Genomic DNA, 24,280 nt, shown 5'->3' on the forward strand with positions numbered 1-24,280 from the left:
TGAGGCTACGGCCGAGGACAGGAACAAGTACAAGATGTCCCGCTATGACCTCCGCGGAGTCATCAAATGAGTAAAAGGACAAGGCTTCCGACACCCGCAGCATGTGGCAGAGCTACAGTCCGTTACAGATTACAAAGGAAGACCCAGCTGTGATCTGCCCAACGATGCCTCTCTCCAAGACAAACTCAATGCATTTTCTTGCATGCTTCGACAATAGCAACATCGTGTCGGGTGTGAGGGCTGCCACTGACCCCTTAGGATTGGGTAATCTTGTGCTCCGAGGCTGACGTAAGGTCTTTAATCAGGTTAACATCTACAAGGCTGCGGGGCTCGGCGGTGTTCCGGGGAGCGTTCTCAGAGCATGTGCGAACAGCTGGCAGGCATATTCACTATAATTTTCAACCTCTCCTTGTCCCAGTCTGTAATCCCCACATGTTTTAAATGATCACCATCATTCCTGTTCCCAAGTACTCTAAGGCTTCATGCCACAATGACTACCGCCTTGTAGCACTCACATCTGTAATCATGAAGTGCTTTGAGAGGCTGGTTATGCCACACGTCAACTCCATCATCCCAGACCCACTCCAATTTGCATACTGCCTCAACAGATCCATAGATGACGCAATCTCAATTGCACTCCACACTGCCCTCACCCACCTAGATAAGAGGAATTCCTATGAACAGCATTTTCACATTGACTACAGGTTAGCGTTCAACACCATTGTCCCCTCCAAGCCCGTCACCAAGCTTAGGGCCCTGGGATGGGACACCTCCATCTGCAACTGGATCCTGGACTTCCTGATGGGCTGACCCCAGGTGATGAGGGTAGCTACATCACCTCAGCCATGCGGACCCTCAACACAGGGGCCCCACAGGGGTGTGTGCTTAGTCCCCTCCTGGAGTCCCTGTTCACCCACGACTGCGTTGCCACGCACAACTTCAACACACATCATCAAGTTTGCTGACGACACGTCGGTGGTAGGCCTAATCACCGGCGACGATGAGACAGCCTACAGGGAGGAGGTCAATGACCTGGCAGTGTGGTGCCGGAACAACAACCTCTCCCTCAACGTCAGTAAGACCAAGGAGCTTCTTGTTCCTTGGTGTCCAAATCACAAAGGACTTAAAATGGTACACATTCACACAGTCATGAAGAAGTCGCGACAGCGCCTCTTCTCTCTCAGGAGGTTGAAAAGGTTTGGCATGGGCCCTCAAACTCTCAAAAAGTTCTACAGCTGTACCATTGAGAGCATCTTGACTGGCTGCATCACTGCTTGGTATGGTAATGGCACCGCCCTCGATCGCATGGTGCTACAGAGGGGGATGTGGACAACCCAGTACATCACAGGGGCTGGGCTCCCTGCCATCCAGGACCTCTATATCAGGCGGTGTGAAAGGAAGGCCAGGAAAATCGTTAAAGACTCCAGCTGCCAAAGCCATAAACTGTTCTCTCTGCTTCCAGTGCATCAAGTCTGACACCAACAGGATTCTGAACAGCTTATATCCCCAAGCCATAAGACTGCTAAATAGCTAACAAAATGGCTACATGGACTCTAAGAGTTGACCCTTGTATTTAATTAGATTTTTGCACTTTCTCTATGCACACTCGCATGGCCCAACACACTCGTGCGCACTGACACTTCAACACACACAGAAAAACACTCACTCCATAATTTGCTTACACACACATAATATGCACATACATTTATACTGACTCTACACACACGCACACCCACTCGCATACAATCATCATATATGCTGCTGCTACTCTACATATTATACACTACATGACCAAAAGTATGTGGACACCTGCTCGTTGAACATCTCATTCCAAAATCATGGGTATTAATATGGAGTTGGTCACCCCTTTCCTGCTATAACAGCAACCATTCTTCTGGGAAGGCTTTCCACTAGATGTTGGAACATTGCTGCGGGGATGCTTCCTTTCAGCCACAAGAGCATTAGTGTGGTCGGGCACTGATGTTGGACAATTAGACCTGGCTCGCAGTCGGTGTTCCAATTTATCCCAAAGGTGTTCAATGGGATTGAAGTCAGAGCTCTGTGCAAGCCAGTCAAGTTCTTCCACACCGATCTTGACAAACCATTTCTGTATGGACCTCACTTTGTGCACGGGGGCATTGTCATGCTGAAACAAGAAAGGACCGTCGCCAAACTGTTGCCACAAATTTGGAAGCACAGAATCGTCTAGAACATGGGTGTCAAACTCTGGCCCGCGGGCCAAATTTGGCCCACGGGGTAATTATATTTGGCCCGCGAGACAATACCAAATTACTACTAGAGCTGGCCCGCCGGTATTATACAGCGCATTCACCGCTAATACTACGAATCCCATAATGCTCTGCTGTTGTTTTCGCGCGCCAATCAGGACAGGACTCAGAAACGCCCTCTCCTCTGTGACAGTAGTCATAGCAACATAGACGCTACAACTGTCAGCGCGCTATCCCTTCCCAAAAATGGCAAAAAGAAAGGCAGAAAACAGGAGCTTTCTGGACAAGTGGGAGGCAGAATATCTGTTTACATATGTAAAAGACAAACCTGTTTGTCTTGTTTGTGGAGTCAACGTGGCTGTAAGTAAGGAGTACAACATTAGACGACACTATGAAACGAAACACCATGACAAATACAAGGACCTGGACATGACTCAAAGGAGCCAGAAAGTAGAGGAGATGAAAAGAAGTTTGGTTTCACAACAGAATATGTTCAAAAAAGCCACATCACAAAGTGAGGCTGCTGTAAAGGCTAGTTAAATCAGAAGGCTGCAAATAAAAAAGAGGCATACGATTTTTATTTAAATTTTATTTATTTAATAAATTAATGCCATTGATGTGTTTTTTCATTTGAAATTCGATTTTGCATGTTTCCACTATTAAATTATATATTGTATGGTAATAAGCGATGCTTGTTCCATATTCAATGTTAAAGCAAAACTTGTTTGGGTCCATATTAAAAGGTTCATTTGTTCAATGTTGGCCCGCGACTTTGTTCAGGTTTTACATTTTGGCCCACTGGGTATTTGAGTTTGACACCCCTGGTCTAGAATGTCATTGTATGCTGTAGCATTAAAATTTCCCTTCACTGGAACTAAGGGGCCTAGCCCGAACCATGAAAAACAACCCCAGACCATTATTTCTCCTCGACCTAACTTTACAGTTGGCACAATGCATTGGGGCAGGTAGCGTTCTCCTGGTATCCGCCAAACCCAGATTCGTCAGACTACCAGATGGTGAAGTGTGATTCATCACTCAAGGGAATGCGTTTCCACTGCTCCAGAGTCCAATGCGGCGAGCTTTACACCACTCCAGCCGATGCTTGGCATAGTGCATGGTGATCTTAGGTTTGTGTGCGGCTGCAAGGCCATGGAAACCCATTTCATGAAGCTCCGGACGAACAGTTCTTGTGCTGACGTTGTTTCCAGAGGCAGTTTGGAACTCGGTAGTGAGTGTTGCAACGGAATACAGACGATTTTTACGCGCTTCTGTGAGCTTGTGTGGGCTACCACTTCACGGCTGAGCCGTTGTTGCTTCTAGACGTTTTCACTTCACAATAAAAGCACATAGTTGACCAGGGCAGCTCTAGCAGGGCAGAAATTTGACGAACTGACTTGTTGGAAAGGTGGCATCCTATCACGGTGCCACGTTGAAAGTCACTGAGCACTTCAGTAAGGCCATTCTACTGCCAATGTTTGTCTATGGAGATTGCATGGCTGTATGCTTGATTTTATACACTTGTCAGCAACGGGTATGGCTGAAATAGACGAATCCACTAATTGAAGGGGTGTGCACATACTTACATTTACATTTTACATTTTAGTCATTTAGCAGACGCTCTTATCCAGAGCGACTTACAGTAGAGTGCATACATTTTATTACATTTTTTTTTTTTACATACTGAGACAAGGATATCCCTACCGGCCAAACCCTCCCTACCGGCCAAACCCTCCCTAACCCGGACGACGCTATGCCAATTGTGCGTCACCCCACGGATCTCCCGGTTGCGGCCGGCTGCGACAGAGCCTGGGCGCGAACCCAGAGACTCTGGTGGCGCAGCTAGCACTGCGATGCAGTGCCCTAGACCACTGCGCCACCCGGGAGACGGGTGGCGCAGTGAATTTTGAATATATAGTGTATATCTTGATACCTAGTCACCTTACCCCTATACATATTTACCTCTATCACTCCAGTATGCCTGCACATTGTAAATATGGTACTGGAACTGACTGTTTGAATGTACAGTGAGTTCCAAAAGTATTGGGACAGTGACATATTTTTTGTTGTTTTGGCTCTGTACTCCAGCACTTTGGATTTGAAATGGTACAATGACTATGACTTTTTGTACATAGTTCCCCCATTTTAGGCCACCAAAAGTATTGGGACAAATTCACTTATGTGTATTAAAGTAGTAAAAAGTTAGGTATTTGGTCCCATATACCTGGCATGCAATAATTACATCAAGCTTGTGACTGTACAAACTTTTTGGATTAATTTGCTGTTTGTTTTGTTTGTGTTTCAGATAATCTTGTGCCCAATAGAAATGAATGGTCATTTTGGAGTCCCTTTTTATTGTTAATAAGAATAGAAAATGTTTCTAAACACTTCTAAAATCATTTTGATGCTACCATGGTTACGGTTAATCCTGAATGAATCGTGAATAATGATGAGTGAAAAAGTAACAGACACACAAATATCATACCCCCAAGACATGCTAACCTCTCACCATTACAATAACAGGGGAGGTTAGCATTTTAGGGTGGTATGATATCTGTAACTTTCTCACTCATCAGTATTCACGATTCGTTCAGGATTATCTGTAACCATGGTAGCGTCCACATTAAAATAGAAGTGTTTAGAAACATTCTATTCTTAGTCATAATAAAAGTGACTCAAATTACAATACATTATTTACCATTCATTTTTATTGGGCACAAAATAGTCTGAAACACAACCAAAACAAACAGCAAATGTGTGGAGTCACAAGTACTCATTGTGTGCGATGAATATGGGACCAAACACATAACTTTTTACTACTTTAATAGACATATTAGTGAACACATTTTTAGTACTGCATTGTTATTGATAACTGCATTGTTGGGTTTAGAGCTGTCAAGAAGGGCATTTCACTGTACTTGTGCCTGTGACATTAAAACTTTCAACGTAATATGTGGTGCTGAATCCCTCTGTTCTTCCCCTGTCATTGAGAAAGTGCTGAGGCTGGGGTGACTGTATTAGCTAACTTTGTGCCTGCCCTGCCGTGGCACCCCAGGACGCTGTCGATGTATGCCTACCGGGGGGAGACGCTTAGCTTAGTAGATGAGAACACAATGTGACCTAACCATCATCTCCTCATCAAGCAGGTCTGTGGATGCTCTCAGACCTCTCCTTTTAGAACTCTGAGCTAATGTGTTGGATTGACCTGCTGTAAAATGCACACGGCTTTGACGGCGAAGTGGCGGCATTTAAATGTCCGTTGCTGTATACAGTGAGTGTACTTTCTAAAGCTTGATTGAATCTGTTCCTAAGCTGTGACATAGGTCATCTAATTATGCTTTGGAACAACATTATTACCAGTGTGTATTTGAAAATGTACATGACATGGAGGGGAAATGTGTTGTCTGAAATGAGGAAACTGACACAGCAGGACCAGTACTCGCAGCTTGACCTCGTATCCCCTGCAATGTGTTGTTTGGCCATGTGGTGGCGGTAGAGGTTCACTGTTGTGGCGAGAGGAGTCCTCCGCTCTCATGCAAACACACACACCATACATACCACACACTCTTGCTCTCTCAATTTCTAATGCAGAGCACAGTGGATGTGTCAGCCAGGACTGCAGAGCTTTGATCAGAGTTCTGACAGACCAGCAGCGTTACATTGACTGTGAGCTGAGAAGAAGAAGAAGAAGCACTGCCGTAGCCTCAGCCTGTCCACCTCAATACAGCAGCCTTGTGTGCACACACACACACACACACACACACACACACACACACACACACACACACACACACACACACACACACACACACACACACACACAACTGTCCCCCTCTATACATACACCAGCATACCCTAGGGTTTACACAGACCACCGAACGATGCAAGCCAAGCAGTCGCCCATACAGCATACATCACTGTGGAACGACTGCTTTGCGTAGGCAACCCCACCCCCAAATAGGCACACACACAGATGCACACTTAGGGCTTGACCTGAATGTAGAAAAGCTGACTGTTTTTCTAAAGCCTGAAACATCTTGAATGAAAGTCTATTCAGATAAAGCTCTATTTTATGCTAACAGCGTCATTTCTTATATAGTCCTTTATTGGCTTTGCGAGGCAGTGTTGACCACATCATCGGAGTTCATTAGTCAGTTGTGTTACTTTGTCTGGACCAGCCATTTTGTTTGTCCGATGGGGGTTAATGGGAAGACTTTACTGCTGTAAAATTTTTATGAGCGTCCTAATCGAGAGGAGTGGAGGGGAGGAGGGGCTCAGGCTGGGCCTGTTTAGAGTAACACAGGAGCCCATTAGGCTGTTAAAGTGCCACAGTGGTATGAATAAGTTATGTGTGGCACGGCAGCAGCGAGAGCAGAACCCCACAACGACAAGAAGATCCACAGGCTCCAGTCTTTAACCCACCCGCACCACCACAAGGGTATATCTTTATAAGGCAAAGACAGGCCTGGCCGCTGACGTCCCTCTGCTGCTTCCTTGCTGTCTTTCTGTCTGTCTGTCTCTCTCTCTCAATCGCTCTCTCTCTCTTGCCAGAGTTGGTGATCGAGCATTTTCATCTTTCCATCTCTCTGTCTCTGCCGGCTCTCCTGTTTATCTACGTATACCTCTCTCTCCCCATCTCCCTCTCTGCCTCCATTTATCGCTCGCTCAACACACAGCAGTATTCTTGTTCCAGTCATGTCCTATAATGAGAAGACGTCTGCACCTCTATGGTACTGGAGGTTTCAGGGTGTGTAAAGCAATCATGGGGAGTTGATGGATGAACCGTTTGGCTTGTATTGTTTGGACCCTTTTAGTGAATGGCTCCATTTGAGTGCCACACAGTTGCCGTAGTCTTGTGTAATTCCAGAGACTAGAGCTATTTATAATTAATTCGTTATTAAGGCTATCATCTATTATTCATGGTCGTTTTAAAAGGGGGCTTCGGAAACTGCAGCTTGGATTTCATAACAATGAGGTGTGTGTAGCCACAATGGAAGTGTTGCTTTCCTCCATATTATCTCATTACAAACAGAATGGTCTGGTGATTGACAGAGACACGGCCCAATCTACCCAAAGGTCAGACAGGGATACTCTTCCCATGCCAAAGAGTATCCTTTTAGGGCCCCAATTTTATTAATTTTTTTCCTTACTACGTGAGTATACAAATAAAACTGCCTATAACGAGGGGCCCAGGCTACAACAAAGCCCCAGTTTTGTTTCCTTGCCGGTTACAAAATCAGGGAAACTACATGAGAGAAAATAGTGAGAGCCTTTATTTGTGAAACCAAAACAAGCAGCAGCCAGAAGTGGAAGATGATTGTTGACCCAATGTCCTCTAGAAGAAAGGAAGGGGACTGCTATAAAATAAATCTGTCTCAGGTATCTCCTTCAGTCCTTGGCTGATGTGAGGTGTCCTTGACTCAGATCCCATACACTGGCTCCTGGAGAGCCCAGCCAGCCCCAGGGCCAGACAGAGCAGGACAGTGAGACACTTCCATTGCTCCTAGAGGCCCCAGACAGAGAAGAGCAACGAGACACTTCCATTGCCACCTAACCCTGAGTTTCTGGTTGCTCCTCCAGACGTCTGTCAGGCTAGTGCGTTGTCTTCTGAGCGTGTGATAAAACATTCAGGGGCTCTCTGCTGGCTGTCTGGGAGTCTTGATCACCTACTGATTCATATTGCAGCAGGGGCCCAGCCCGGGTGTGTAACTTTTTCCGTGGCTGAGGACATGCTTGAAGTAGCTAGAGAGGAAAGATGAGTGTACAGTATACACGCACACAAGTACACACACACACTAAAGCTTGAGCATGAACTTTAACCCTTGGTAGGCTGCATTGTCGCCACAATGTGTGTACAGTATACAGCATAATGAACTTCCTCTCTCCAGGTCTGTGTCTAGAGAAAGTCCCGGCTGCGTCTCCGGCCCTGTCCAATCGTAACGTGGACAAAGACCAAGAAGTGATTACCTGCTATGAGAAGTCTGGAGACATCGCCCTGCTCTACCTACAGGAAGTAGAGAAGGTAACCTAGCAACCGGCTGACATTGGCTTTACTTCTGCATGTGTTGACAGGAGGGAGAAGCTGGAGATGCTCTAATAATTTTGACCAAACCAAATCATTTTTAGGGGATCGAGGCTAATACTAACAAAATAACGCACCCTCTTTTAAAATTACAGTTAAGTCGCAATAGGAAATACCAAGACCAGCCACCAGCAATTTAAGTAGTGGGGCGGCAGGTAGCCTAGTGGTTAGAGCGTTAGTCTAGTAACCGGAAGGTTGCAAGATTGAATCCCCGAGCTGACAAGGTGAAAATCTGTCGTTCTGCCCCTGAACAAGGCAGTAAACCCACTGTTCCTAGGCCGTCATTGTAAATAAGAATTTATTCTTAACTGACTTGCCTATTTAAATAAAGGTAAAATAAAAAACTAATGTTCTCGGATAGTTTCTGTTTGACCTTTTTAATGAATAGCTATCCATTCTTGGTGTCCCCAATAAGCTGATTGGATTTGGCTGTAATTAACTAATTAATTGATTGATTGGATTTAAATAGGGCTTTTTCAGTGCTCAAAGCGGCAACCATTTTGTGCCAGAATGCTCACCACACATCCGCTAATGTTTGGGAGTTTGATCTGCCTGTGTAGTAGTGCAGTAGGCCTATACCCCATCTGTAGTGCTGGTGTCTAGTATTAGTGGTGGAAGGGGCCCAGGTCCATCAGGCAGGCAGGTCCTGGAGCTGTTCCAGTCTCCAGCAGCATCGACAGACTGCCCCAGGGTTTGATGATCTTGTTTTCTGACCTTGGCTGCTGTTTCAATCAGCAACTTTTTTTCTCCACTCTGATTTGTTCTGCCAACACGTTTTTCACCTACAGTTGTTTTTCTCTCTTTCTGTGTGCTGTTTTTTTATATATATATATATATATATTTTTTTTTTTTTAATTCAGGGGGTGGATCAGCTTTAATATTACAGATTGTTGCTTCCATCAATGTAATTGTCTGCATCATTTCCAATCCCCCATATATGGGAAATGATGCAGACAATGCTCTGTGTTTCTCCCTCTCTCTCTCTCTCTCTTTCTTGCTCCCCCCCCCCCATTCTGCCTTGTCACAGATAAAATAGTTTGTCACATTTTGCTGAGTCATCACTTGCCATTGACTACAATGCATTATGAACATGTGTCTAAAGCTTGGTTGAAAACGCTCCAAAGCAATCCCAAACAAACTCATATTACATCAGAATCCCATTCTGAATGATGTCTCTGCACTCAATTTTAGAAATGTTTTTCCACTGTGCCATAAATCCATGTATGAATGATGCTGTTTACAAAAACAAGATGCAAATATGGATTTATGGGACAGTGGAATTTTTTTCTAAACATTGAGTGCCAAGACATTCAGAATGGGATTCTTAATGACAAGTGATGACTCAACAAAATGTGACAACTGATTTTTCTCTGTAACAAAATATAAAATAATTGATGGCCTGTGTCCTTAGTTGACTCATTTGGCCCATTTTGGGCTCATGGTGTCATTTTAGTGACCAAGCCTCCGGATAGAGCTGTGTTGTTGCTCCAAAATGTCATGAAACTGTATCGGCTATTTGAATTCAATATTGAAACTCTAATCTAGTGGCATCGATTCACTTTAATCTAGTGGCATCGATTCACTCCCCCAAATAGACCCCTCCCTCTGCCTCCCTGTAACTGAACCAGCAGCGGATTCCATACAGCATGCAGAGAGACACTGGTACAACACCCAGGAGATGAATAGGGCAACAGGCCCTAGATAAACACCTGGCTGTAATGCTATCTATCACTCCTCATCTCCACAGAACCAGGCTAGTGCCGCTTTGTTCTGCTGTGTTCTGTTCTACTCTTTTTGGCTTACATAAGGCCAGGCTGCTCTAAGCGCTCTGCCTCTCTCTGCTTTTCTCTCTGCCTCTTTCTCTGCCTCTTTCTCTGTCTCTGTCTCTCTCTGTCTGTGTATTTCTCTCTGTGTATCTCTCTCTCTGTATCTCTCTCCTTCTCAGTCGATCATGTGCCAGGCAGGCAGCACAAGGTACTGTGAGGACACTAGCTACCTGCTGCTGGATGAAATGATTTCATCTGTTTGACAGACAGGGATGAGAGAAGAGTTGGAACACAATTGGGCCCGTCTGGTTGGACTGATGGAGAGAAAACAGGGAGAGGACAGGGATAGGAGGGGGAGGAGAGGGGGATGGTGAGAAGAGAGGAGCAGCCAAGGTTCTTCAATCTGCCCACTCTCCTCTTCTCTCTCTCTTTCCTTCTAGTCCTATTATTATCTCATGTTATCTTGGTTGTGTTTTCTTATCTCTCTGATTGGAGCGTTGCAGGCTGATTTTATGTATTGTGTATACAGTGTGATATTCTATTGTTGATGCCCAGTGTGAACACTAGGCTGACTTTGTTCTCTGCGTCGTCAAGCGTTCACAGCAGACTGTTCTTAGACCAGTGTGTTGCCTGTGCTGCGTGTTCTCAGGTCAGTTTTGTGTGTTTCAGGCCCTCAGTGCGGGGATGCAGAACCGCAGTCCAAAGCCAGGCCCAGTGGCACAGGAACAGGAGCTGGGATACTTCCTGGAGACTGGACTTCAGAGGGCACATGTCATCCACTTCAAAAACGGGTAGGAGAGAGGGCGTGTTTGTGGGCGTTTTTGTGAGGGTGTGTGTGGAATACACCTGGTAATAATAATCATCACTAACCCACTGTGTGTGTTGCTGCTCCACTGTCACTCTTCCCTCTCTGCTCCACACTCTTTCATCCAATCCAAGGGTCCATTTGTCTCAGGACAGATGGTAGGTATTGCTCCACTCCTCTCTGCCCCTCAGCCCCCATAGAGATGAATGCCCTTGTGGTACCATAGAGACTCAAGTTGACTTGCAGCTCAAAGCCAAAATGCTAAGCCTCAAGCCTGCCTGAAGAAGAGTGATTGGACTCAGCAGGCTCAATGGCTTGAACATGGGATTTGAGACAGGGTCCATAGCTGCTGTGGTTTGATCTAGTTAGCCATAGTTTGGTACCTGCCGGTTAGCTCCCCTGTAGGTTAGAGCAATAGCGTGTGTGTGACTATCTAGATCTGTTGATATGGAAGTAATGCTCCTAGGGTGTGGTGGTAAAGTTTTGTGTGTGCGTGTGCTGGCTGAGTGCGTGCGTGTGCAGGCTGAGTGCGTGCGTGTGCTGAGTGCGTGCGTGCGTGTGCTGAGTGCGTGCGTGCGTGTGCAGGCTGAGTGTGTGCGTGCGTGTGCTGAGTGCGTGCGTGCGTGTGCTGAGTGCGTGCGTGTGCAGGCTGAGTGCGTGCGTGCGTGTGCAGGCTGAGTGCGTGCGCAGGCTGAGTGCGTGCGTGTGCAGGCTGAGTGCGTGCGTGTGCAGGCTGAGTGCGTGCGTGTGCAGGCTGAGTGCGTGCGTGTGCAGGCTGAGTGCGTGCGTGCGTGTGCAGGCTGAGTGCGTGCGTGCGTGTGCAGGCTGAGTGCGTGCGTGCGTGTGCTGAGTGCGTGCGTGCGTGTGCAGGCTGAGTGCGTGTGTGTGCTGAGTGCGTGCGTGCGTGTGCAGGCTGAGTGCGTGCGTGCGTGTGCAGGCTGAGTGCGTGCGTGCGTGTGCAGGCTGAGTGCGTGCGTGTGCAGGCTGAGTGCGTGCGTGTGCAGGCTGAGTGCGTGCGTGCGTGTGCAGGCTGAGTGCGTGCGTGCGTGTGCAGGCTGAGTGCGTGCGTGCGTGTGCAGGCTGAGTGCATGCGTGCGTGTGCAGGCTGAGTGCATGCGTGCGTGTGCAGGCTGAATGATGACCTCTTCCTTTTCGTAGCCCCGCCCCCATACTGACATCATGACCTCCACTATCCCAGCATGCTTAAAGCTCATCTAACAAAGGCCAAGAGCCTATAGGGCTCTGGATGAAAGTAATGCACCTTAAAGAGATACTTGTGCAATTTAGTATGCACACCATTATCAACCCTTTTCTTAATCGCTCTTTTTGCTATTGCCAATTCCCATACATTCATTATTTATCTCTCATGGAAGTTATGCGGAACTTGATCTTCTCATTTTAATACAGCTACATATTAAATCCACCATTAAATTCTCCTCAAGCATCCATTTGGACTGGTTGGTTCTCCTGGGAGGACCTATCCTTACCACAGTCTGCCTGGGAAACACTGGCTGTGTCCCAAAGGGCACATTATACTCTATATGGTGCACTACTTTTGATGAGGGCCCATAGGGCTCTGGTACACGGACACTGTTCTAGAGCAAGGTCGATTTTTCCCATGGAAAATAGAGAGAACGGTTTCCCACTTCAAAGCAAGAGAGAAGAGATAAAAAGAAAAGGCTGCTGCTGAAGCTAATAGTTAATAGATGATGCAACACAGTCTCTTTCATGTTGAAAGCTACATATCTTCACCTACACTCAGCCTCCCCCTCCACACAGCTCTCTCTCTCGCTCACTCTCACTAATGAAACAACATGGGACACACACACACACACACACACTGGTATAGTGGTGTAAAGACATATACACTACATAAAAACACCCTACGTACAAATCTCTCACACAGTCCACACACAGTTCCCACAGTATTTCAAGTGGGAAGGTGCTTTTCCTATCCTCGAGAATGCCAACGCTAAAAAGGAAACGTCTTCACTAAATAGCCAGCTGCGTACATGGCTAATGTGTAGGCTGTGAGTAGCGGTCATTTTCTGTGGCTAAAGGTGTCTGCTAAGCTCATGAATAATGCGGTAGCGTTCCTGCCTGTGAATCTCGTGCTGCTCTCTCTGCTCGTAGATTTTTGAGGATCGAAATAATAAAACAAATCTTCCAGCATTTTTTGTAGTTCATGAGGAGGAGGCCTTTTTGACTGGGCATGGACCAAGCCAATTCTTCAAACTATGCCTTTTTAATAATATGCCTTTATTGAAGTGTCATGTTAAATAGAACAGATTGTTTTGTTGTTAAATCTGATGCATCTTGTCCTTGGTCAGGGAGTGATTTCTGATTTCCTACAGGGAAAAAGTTTGGTTGGTTGGATAAGAGTTTGTCTAGCGTACAAATGAACCAACTGGATGGATGCAAGGTGTGAGTCCCAGATGGTACCCTATATAGTGCACTACGTTCCACCAGAGGCCTGTGGGCCCTGGTCAAAATTAGTGCACTACATGGGGAATAGGTTGCTATTTGGGATGAATACTTGGTCTGTGCTTCCTCACTTCTTATTATCAAGCCACACACACACACACACACACACATTCCTTCCTGCCTATCTCCTTACTGTCTGCTACGTTGATTTGAGTTGATTTATGAAAATGAGGCCTGACAGCAAATACGCATTAAGCTTGTGATGATGCCCTCATTTTCAAACACATACGCACCACCACGTTACACACCACACACACACAAGCCACCAATGATTCTGATGTACTCTCATGTAATGAACAGCTGCGCCAAGCACACCAATGAAAGACCGCAAAACCTACCCACCACGCACACTATAAGAAATTGCCTAGTTTACTCATGAGACACACACAAAGACGATCGACCAAAACCAAAGCTAGCTTAGCGGCTGTACATGACCCCTTCAGAAGTGTACATTGCGGTTCTAGTGTGAGCGGTGGTCAAGCTATCGGTTAGCTCTACAGAGATGTGACAGTCAGTAAGTGATGCTGACACTTTGCTCTCTCTCTCCCAGCATCACCCCCTGTTCACCACACATTTAGATGGAGCTATTTATTCAGCATTTTTCTGCTTCTATTTGCGTTTCCTCCTCCGTAGCCTGGGGCTGTATACTGTTTTCCACCCCTCCTCTCTTCTCTCTGGTCATTGGGACAGGGAGATGGGGGAGGAGAAGAGCGGAGAGGAGCCGCGTGGAGCTGGGCCGCTCTCTCGTCTGGTGTTACCGGGCAGTTTAGCACTCTGATCTGAACCCTAGTCAGCAGCTCTCCAAAGTTACAGTGTGACTCATCGACAACACAACAAATGCTCACGGGCACATAAGATACTTTCTTGCGTTACGCACATAAACACCATCCCATGATGCTGTGATGCAGTCAGATAATGCATGTGAAAGGTGTGTGTGTGTGTTGTCAGTTCAGCGGGGGGAGTGTTAGCTGAGTAGGTGTGTCAGCATTGCTGTGTGTCTGATCCATAGAGAAGTGTTGAGCCAGGGTATTGACACCTACCATCAACTGACTCCCTCAGCTCAGTGACACACACACACACACACACACTGATATGGGCATATTCACAGTATTTATAGGAAATCTATAGATTTTTTTTATTGCTTGTTTGTACAGGTCTATAATTCTGAGAACAGATTTTCTCAGAATAATCTATTTTCTGCTTGGTCTGTATCTGATACGGGTACAATATGTATCCACACTATCACTACTATATATCATCTATCTACTATCACCACTATATATCATCTATCTACTATCACCACTATATATCATCTATCACCACTATATGTCATCTATCACCACTATATATCATCTATCTACTATCACCACTATAAACTCAGCAAAAAAATAAACGTCCTCTCACTGTCGACTGCGTTTATTTTCATCAAACTTAACATGTGTAAATATTTGTATGAACATAAGATTCAACAACTGAGACATAAACTGAACAAGTTCCACAGACATGTGACTAACAGAAATGGAATCATGTGTCCCTGACCAAAGGGGGGGGTCAAAATCAAAAGTAACAGTCAGTATCTGGTGTGGCCACCAGCTGCATTAAGTACTGCAGTGAATCTCCTCTTCATGGACAGCACCAGATTTGCCAGGTCTTGCTGTGAGATGTTACCCCACTCTCCCACCAAGGCACTTGCAAGTTCCCAGACATTTCTTGGGGGAATGGCCCTAGCCCTCACCCTCCGATCCAACAGGTCCCAGACGTGCTCAATGGGATTGAGATCCGGGCTCTTCGCTGGCCATGGCAGAACACTGACATTCCTGTCTTTCAGGAAATCACACACAGAATGAGCAGTATGGCTGGTGGCATTGTCATGCTGGAGGGTCATGTCAGGATCAGCCTGCAGGAAGGGTACCACATGAGGGAGGAGGATGTCTTCCCTGTAACGCACAGAGTTGAGATTGCCTGCAATGACAACCTGCTCAGGCCGATGATGCTGTGACACACCGCCCCAGACCATGACAGACCCTCCATCTCCAAATCAATCCCCTCCAGAGTACAGGCCTTGGTGTAACGCTCATTCCTTCGATGATAAACGCAAATCCGACCATCACTCCTGGTGAGACATAACCACGACTCGTCAGTGAAGAGCCCTTTTTGCCAGTCCTGTCTGGTCCAGCGACGGTGGGTTTGTGCCCATAGGTGACGTTGTTGTCGGTGATGTCTGGTGAGGACCTGCCTTACAACATGCCTACAAGCCCTCAGTCCAGCCTCTCTCAGCCTATTGCGGACAGTCTGAGCACTGATGGAGGGATTGTGCGTTCCTGGTGTAACTCGGGTAGTTGTTGTTGCCATCCTGTACCTCTCCCGCAGGTGTAATGTTCGCATGTACCGATCCTGTGCAGGTGTTGTTACACGTGGTCTGCCACTGCGAGGACGATCAGCTGTCCGTCCTGTCTCCCTGTAGCGCTGTCTTAGGCGTCTCACAGTACGGACATTGCAATTTATTGCCCTGGCCACATCTGCAGTCCTCATGCCTCCTTGCAGCATGCCTAAGGCACATTCACGCAGATGAGCAGGGAACCTGGGCATTTTTCTTTTGATGTTTTTCAGAGTCAGTATTAGGCCTCTTTAGTGTCCGAAGTTTTCATAACTGTGACCTTAATTGCCTACCGTCTGTAAGCTGTTAGGGTCTTAACGACCGTTCCACAGGTTCATGTTCATTAATTGTTTATGGTTCATTGAACAAGCATGGGAAACAGTGTTTAAACCCTTTACAATGAAGATCTGTGAAGTTATTTGGATTTTTACGAATGATCTTTGAAAGACAGGGTCCTGAAAAAGGGATGTTTCTTTTTTTGCTGAGTTTACCATCACCACTGTATAGCATCTGTATCTGCCATTGCCACTGTATAGCATCTGTGTCTACTATCGCCACTGTATAGCATCTGTATCTGTCATCGCCACTGTATAGCATCTGTATCTGCCATCGCCACTGTATAGCATCTGTATCTGCCATCGCTACTGTATAGCATCTGTATCTGCCATCGCCACTGTATAGTATCTGTATCTGCCATCGCCACTGTATAGTATCTGCCATCGCCACTGTATAGTATCTGCCATCGCCACTGTATAGCATCTGTATCTGCCATCGCTACTGTATAGCATCTGTATCTGCCATCGCTACTGTGTAGTATCTGCTATCGCCACTGTATAGCATCTGTATCTGCCATCGCCACTGTATAGCATCTGTATCTGCTATTGCCACTATACAGTACCAGTCAAAAGTTTGGACACACCTACTCATTCAAGGGTTTTTCTTTATTTTTACTATTTTATACATTGTAGAATAATTGTGAAGACATCAAAACTATGAAATAACACACATGGAATCATGTAGTAACCAAAAAAGTGTTCAACACATCAAAATATATTTTGGATTCTTCAAAGTAGCCACCCTTTGCCTTGATGACAGTTTTGCACACTCTTGGCATTCTCTCAACCAGCTTCATGAGGAATGTTTTTCCAACGATCTTGAAGGAGTTCCCACATATATGCTGAGTACTTTTCCTTCAATCTGCGGTCCAACTCATCCCAAACCATCTCAATTGGGTTGAGGTCAGGTGATTTTGGAGGCCAGGTCATCTGATTCAGCACTCCATCACTCTCCTTCTTGGTCAAATGGCCCTTACACAGCCTGGAGGTGTGTTGGGTCATTGTCCTGTTGAAGAACAAATGATAGTCCCACTAAGCGCAAACCAGATGGTATGGTGTATTGCTGCAGGATGCTGTGGTAGCCATGCTGGTTAAGTGTGCCTTGAATTCTAAATAAATCAGACAAAGGCAAAGCACCATCACACCACCTCCTTGCTTCACGGTGTGAACCACACATGTGGAGATCATCCGTTCACCTACTCTACGTCTCACAAAGACACGGCGGTTGGAACCGGATATCTCAAATTAGGACTCATCAGACCAAAGGATAGATTTCCACCGGTCTAATGTCCATTGCCATTTCTTGGACCAAGCAAGTCTCTTCTTATTATTGGTGTCCTTTAGTAGTGGTTTATTTGCAGAATTTCAACCATGAAGGCCTGATTCACGCAGTCTCATCTGAACAGTTGATGTTGAGATGTGTCTGTTACTTTGAGGCATTTATTTGGAATGCAATTTCTGAGGCTTGTAACTCTAATTGTAGCTCCCTCCAGTAACCACGAGCACAACCGTTCCTTGATTTTAACTGGCGGCTTTATTCTGTAGTTTTAGTCAGAATGATCACCTTCCGTTGTCACGAACCGGCTCGAAGCCCGTAACAAAAAAGGAGACAACGTGGAGATAAGGAATAAAAAATTATTGTGTCTGCGTGGAGTGAATGTGGAAGAGGTCTATTTATCCTGTGGAAGAGGTCTATTTATCCTGGGACACACCCGGGCCCAGGTGTTTCCCATGTCGCTGACGACCGTCCCGGCTCCGCCCACCGGCATCCTAATAAGGAAACAAGAGCAAAGAGCGAGAATAGTGCAGACAGAGTGGGAGGGTCGTCACACCGTGAGAACTATAAAGTGAATGAAAATACAGTTAAGCACACCCGTACAACTTTCTTGTCTTACGAGTGATTTATTAGCTTGGAATAACTCTGAAGTGCTCACATACATAAACAGTTTAGCCGGAGCTATAACAGTATCAGATTAAACACATGAATAAAGGAAAAATACCTAATTGGCTGCTTATTATTATTATTATTATTATTATTATTATTATCAAAACGTAACACTTATTATTCCTGGCATGAATTCACGCTTCATCCTTACTTATTATAACGTTACCATCCTAACATACACACTTCAACCTTGACGAACTACACCCGAAGACATATAAACTTAGCTAACACAGCGCGGGATTGCCTTCACTCCAAAGGTGTGTTGCTACGATAATGATCCCCGTTACAACAGTTATTAGCCACGTAGTTCCGCTTGTCTTATCATTTCCCCCACATAGCGAACACGTAAACAATTCAAACAATTCAAACGACGACAGACTTACAGGTTAATTGTCAGTTACACTAATGAACTTATCCTCTGCAGCAGAAGTAACTCTGGGTCTTCCTTTCCTGTGGAGGGTCCTCATGAGAGCCAGTTTCATCATAGCGCTTGATGGTTTTTGCGACTGCAATTGAAGAAACTTTCTTGAAATGTTCTGCATTTAGTGAACTTCATGTTTTAAAGTAATGATGGACTGTCATTTCCCTTTGCTTATTTGTGCTGTTCTTTCCATAATATGGACTTGGTCTTTTACCAAATAGGGCTTTCTTCTGTATACCACCCCTACCTTGTCACAACACAACTGATTGGCTCAAACGCATTAAGAACGGAAGAAATTACACCAATTAACTTTTAACAAGGCACACCTGTTAATTAAAATGCATTCCAGGTGACTACCTCATGAAGCTGGTTGAGAGAATGCCAAGCTTGTGCAAAGCTGTCAAGGCACAGGGTGGCTACTTTGAAGAATCTCAAACATAAATTATATTTAGATTTTTTTTAAATACTTTTTTTTGGTTACACATGATTCCATGTGTGTTATTTCATAGTTTTGATGTCTTCACTATTGTTATACTATGTAGAAAATAGTAAAAATAAAGAAAAACTCCTTGAATGAGTAGGTGTGTCCCAAATTTTTGACTGGTACTGTATATAATCTGTGGCCTCAGATTTCCAGAACATTCCTCCATACTTTAGAGACAGATCATGACCTTAAGATATTTGTTGTTGCCGCAGTAACCTGACCCGGGGAGTGGGCCGCTTCCGGGAGATCCTCCGAGCTGTAGAGACCAGGACCACACAGAACCTACGAATGGTGGGTACTAGTGTGTGCCTGTGTGCGTTGTTCCTGCGTGTGAGTGTGTGCTTGCCCGCACGTGCACCCATGTGCTGTAACTGTAACGATCGTCTAATTCCTCCTCCTCGGATGAGGAGGAGGAGTAAGGGTCGGACCAAAATGCAGCGGTGAATGTGGACATAACGATATTTATTAAAGTAAAGACGTAACACGAAAACACTTTAACAAACTACAAAACAAATAAACGATGTAGACAGACCTGGACTTGAGAACTTACAATAAACGAAGAACGCACGAACAGGAACAGACTACATACACGAACGACAAAACGAAACAGTCCCGTGTGGTGCAACATACACAGACACGGAAGACAACCACCCACAAACAAACAGTGAGAACACCCTACCTTAATATGGTTCTCAATCAGAGGAAACGTCAAACACCTGCCTCTAATTGAGAACCATATCAGGCAACACATTAACCCCAACATAGAAACACAAAACATAGACTACCCACCCAGCTCACGTCCTGACCAACTAAACAAAGTTAAACAAAGGAAAAATAAGGTCAGGAACGTGACAGTAACACTATATGTGTGTGTGTTCTGTTTCCCTTTGTAGACCATAGCGCGACAGCTAGCAGAGATCCTGCTGAGGGGGATGTGTGAGCAGAGCTACTGGAGTCCTCTGGAGGACCCGCCCAGCCAGTCCCCCCTGGATGACCCCCTACTACGCCAGGGAGCCCCCTACACCAAGGACTACGCACTCAGCCGCAGGCCACGTGTCTACTCCGGAGAGAAGTATGGACCAACCTCTGCCTGTCTACTGGCTCTCTCTCTATTCTCTCGCTCTGCCTGTCTTTTTCACTACTGTGTTGCATAAAAAGTCCTGTCCAGACTTTAATTGATATTCTCATATCATAATACTAGCCTGTGTACAGACAACACAATCCATGTGCCAAATCCAATTTTATTTTTCAGATTTTATGCACCAAATAGAACATGTGTAGACCTTACCGTGAAATGCTTACTTACAAGCCCTTAACCAACAATGCACTTCAAGAAATAGATTGGACCTAGACTTGGCGCTCCGGTACCGCTTGCCGTGCAGTAGCAGAGAGAACAGTCTATGACTTGGGCGACTGGAGTCCTTGACAATTTTTTGGGCCTTCCTCTGACACCGCCTAGTATATACAGTGGGGAGAACAAGTATTTGATACACTGCTGATTTTGCCATTTTTCCTACTTACAAAGCATGTAGAGGTCTGTAATTTTGATCATAGGTACACTTCAACTGTGAGAGACGGAATCTAAAACAAAAATCCAGAAAATCACATTGTATGATTTTGAAGTAATTAATTTGCATTTTATTGCATGACATAAGTATTTGATACATCAGAAAAGCAGAACTTAATATTTGGTACAGAAACCTTTGTTTGCAATTACAGAGATCATACGTTTCCTGTAGTTCTTGACCAGGTTTGCACACACTGCAGCAGGGATTTTGGCCCACTCCTCCATACAGACCTTCTCCAGATCCTTCAGGTTTTGGGTCTGTCACTGGGCAATACGGACTTTCAGCTCCCTCCAAAGATTTTCTATTGGGTTCAGGTCTGGAGACTTGCTAGGCCACTCCAGGACCTTGAGATGCTTCTTACGGAGCCACTCCTTAGTTGCCCTGGCTGTGTGTTTCGGGTCGTTGTCATGCTGGAAGACCCAGCCACGACCCATCTTCAATGCTCTTACTGAGGGAAGGAGGTTGTTGGCCAAGATCTCGCGATACATGGCCCCATCCATCCTCCCCTCAATACGGTGCAGTCGTCCTGTCCCCTTTGCAGAAAAGCATCCCCAAAGAATGATGTTTCCACCTCCATGCTTCACGGTTGGGATGGTGTTCTTGGGGTTGTACTCATCCTTCTTCTTCCTCCAAACACGGCGAGTGGAGTTTAGACCAAAAAGCTCTATTTTCGTCTCATCAGACCACATGACCTTCTCCCATTCCTCCTCTGGATCATCCAGATGGTCATTGGCAAACTTCAGACGGCCTGGACATGCGCTGGCTTGAGCAGGGGGACCTTGCGTGCGCTGCAGGATTTTAATCCATGACGGCGTAGTGTGTTACTAATGGTTTTCTTTGAGACTGTGGTCCCAGCTCTCTTCAGGTCATTGACCAGGTCCTGCCGTGTAGTTCTGGGCTGATCCCTCACCTTCCTCATGATCATTGATGCCCCACAAGGTGAGATCTTGCATGGAGCCCCAGACCGAGGGTGATTGACCGTCATCTTGAACTTATTCCATTTTCTAATAATTGCGCCAACAGTTGTTGCCTTCTCACCAAGCTGCTTGCCTATTGTCCTGTAGCCCATCCCAGCCTTGTGCAGGTCTACAATTGTATCCCTGATGTCCTTACACAGCTCTCTGGTCTTGGCCATTGTTGAGAGGTTGGAGTCTGTTTGATTGAGTGTGTGGACAGGTGTCTTTTATACAGGTAACGAGTTCAAACAGGTGCAGTTAATACAGGTAATGAGTGGAGAACAGGAGGGCTTCTTAAAGAAAAACTAACAGGTCTGTGAGAGCCGGAATTCTTACTGGTTGGTAGGTGATCAAATACTTATGTCATGCAATAAAATGCAAATTAATTACTTAAAAATCATACAATGTGATTTTCTGGATTTTTGTTTTAGATTCCGTCTCTCACAGTTGAAGTGTACCTATGATAAAAATTACAGACCTTTACATGCTTTCTAAGTAGGAAAACCTGCAAAATCGGCAGTGTATCAAATACTTGTTCTCCCCACTGTAGGTCCTGGATGGCAGGATGCTTGGCCCCAGTGATGTACTGGGCCGTACGCATTACCCTCTGTAGCGCCTTATGGTCGGATGCCGAGCTGGTGTCATACCAGGCGGTGATGCAACCGGTCAGGATGCTCTCGATGGTGCAGCTGTAGAACTTTTTGAGGATCTGGGCACCCATGACAAATATTTTCAGTCTCCTGAGGGGGAAAAGGTGTTGTCGTGCCCTCTTCATGACTGTCTTGGTGTGTTTGGACCATGATAGTTTGTTGGTGATGTGGAAACCAAGGAACTTGAAACTCTCGACCCGCTCCACTGCAGCCCCATCGATGTTAATGGGGGCGTGCTCGGCCCTCCTTTTCCTGTAGTCCACGATCAGCTCCTTTGTCTTGCTCACATTGAGGGAGAGGTTGTTGTCCTGGCACCTCACTGCCAGGGCTCTGACCTCCCTATAGGCTGTCTCGTTGTTGTAGGTGATCAGGCCTAGCACTGTTGTGTCGTCAGCAAATTTAATGATGGTGTTGGAGTCATGCCTGGCCACGCAGTCGTGGGTGTACAGGGAGTACAGGAGGGGACTGAGCACGCACCCCTGAGGGGCCCAGTGTTAAAGATCAGCGTGGCAGATGTGTTGTTGCCTAGCCATACCACCTGGGGTCAGCCCATCAAGAAGTCCTAGATCCAGTTGAAGAGGGAGGTGTTTAGTCCCAGGGTCCTAAGCTTTGTGATGAGCTTTGTGGGCACTATGGTGTTGAATGTTGAGCTGTAGTCAATTAACAGCATTCTCACATAGGTGTTCCTCTTGTCCATGTGGGAAAGGGCAGTGTGGAGTGCAATAGATTTGCATCATCTGTGGATCTGTTGTGGCGGTATGCGAATTGGAGTGGGTCTAGGGTTTCTGGGATGATGGTGTTGATGTGAGCCATGACCAGCCTTTCAAAGCACTTAATGGTTACAGATGTGAGTGCTACGGGGCGGTAGTCATTTAGCCAGGTTACCTTTGCTTTCTTGGGCACAGGGAATATGATGGTCTGCTTGAAACCTGTCGGTATTACTGACTCGGTTAGGAAGAGGTTGTGTGTATCTACATTGGCAAAATGTGACACTTCTAGGCAGTTTACCTACAATCGGTTGCTAACTATCTCTCCCTCTCTTTCTATTGCCCTCTTTCCTATTTTTCTCTCTCTCTGTTCACCCCCCTCACTGTCTTTGTCTCTGCTCTCTTTGTCTCCTCTCTCTGTCTCTCTCACTATCTTTGCTTCCTCCCACCTGCTCTCTTTCCCTCCCCTCAGTCTGTTTTGTCCACAGGAAAACACAGAAGAGGCTCTGCTCCTGTTGCTGATCAGTGAATCTATGGTAAGACTATACACACACACACACACACACACACATCTTTTATCCCACTATCCTGGCAGGTTGATTAATCTTTCAGATCACGCACCTTTTCAACAATAAAAACCGAAATCCCTTTGTTCAAATGTTAATGCATTCAAAGTTAATTTATTTTTTCTCCGTCACCAACTGTTTCATTCAGTAGAGTTTCCCCATCACACTCCCAAAGCAAGGCAAAGCAATGCATTGAAGTCCATGTTTGGAAGGCCTGCTTTTTAAAAATCTTTCTTTCCTTTGGTCCATTAGTTAATTGGGTGTTAGATTTCCATGCTGTTAGTTTTTCCCTTCTAATGGGTGCTTTTAAAATCAGGGGCCCCAATCATCCTGTTTTCTGCCCAGTCAAACACAACACTCGTCTTTCTACTCTCCTCCTCACCACACACACACCACATCTTTTACTATCCTTGTGGGGACCTAAAATTGATTTCCATTCAAAATCCTATTTTCCCTAAACCTCAACATGACCCTAACTTCTAACCCTAACCCCTAAGCTTAAAATAGCGTTTGTCCTCGTCAGATAATTTTCCTTGTATACTATCCTTGTGGGGATTTCTGGTACCCATGAGTTAAGTAATACCACACACGCACACGCACACAAGCTCCTCTTTCTATTCTTCTCTGTCACTGTGTGTGTGTGAAATGATGATGTGTGTGTTCTCCCTGCAGGCCAACAGAGATGCGGTGCTGAGCAGGATTCCAGAGCACAACAGCGACCGCATCATCAGCCTGCAGAGTGCCTCTGTGGTCTACGACCTACTGACCATCGCCCTGGGCCGACGGGGACAGTACGAGATGCTCTCTGAGGTTAGGACACACACACACACACACACACACACACTGGACATATATATATATATGTATATGTTTATATATATGTGTGTTGAAGTTGGAAGTTTACATACA

General features: G+C 45.7%; 1 protein-coding gene across 3 annotated transcripts in view; it reads left to right on the forward strand.

Annotated features, from left to right (window-relative positions):
- The window catches only part of ttc7b (tetratricopeptide repeat domain 7B), a 67,280-nt gene that overhangs the window by 7,901 nt on the left and 35,099 nt on the right, over positions 1-24,280 (forward strand). For all 3 annotated transcript variants that reach the window (XM_071365640.1, XM_071365637.1, XM_071365639.1), the window contains exons 4-9: positions 8,114-8,247; positions 10,743-10,864; positions 19,137-19,215; positions 19,818-19,996; positions 23,278-23,341; positions 24,044-24,181. In XM_071365640.1, the coding sequence (XP_071221741.1) occupies positions 8,114-8,247; positions 10,743-10,864; positions 19,137-19,215; positions 19,818-19,996; positions 23,278-23,341; positions 24,044-24,181 (716 nt within the window). The remainder of the gene's footprint in view (positions 1-8,113; positions 8,248-10,742; positions 10,865-19,136; positions 19,216-19,817; positions 19,997-23,277; positions 23,342-24,043; positions 24,182-24,280) is intronic.

Source organism: Salvelinus alpinus, chromosome 25, assembly GCF_045679555.1.
Source record: "Salvelinus alpinus chromosome 25, SLU_Salpinus.1, whole genome shotgun sequence".
NCBI classification, from domain to species: domain Eukaryota; kingdom Metazoa; phylum Chordata; class Actinopteri; order Salmoniformes; family Salmonidae; genus Salvelinus; species Salvelinus alpinus.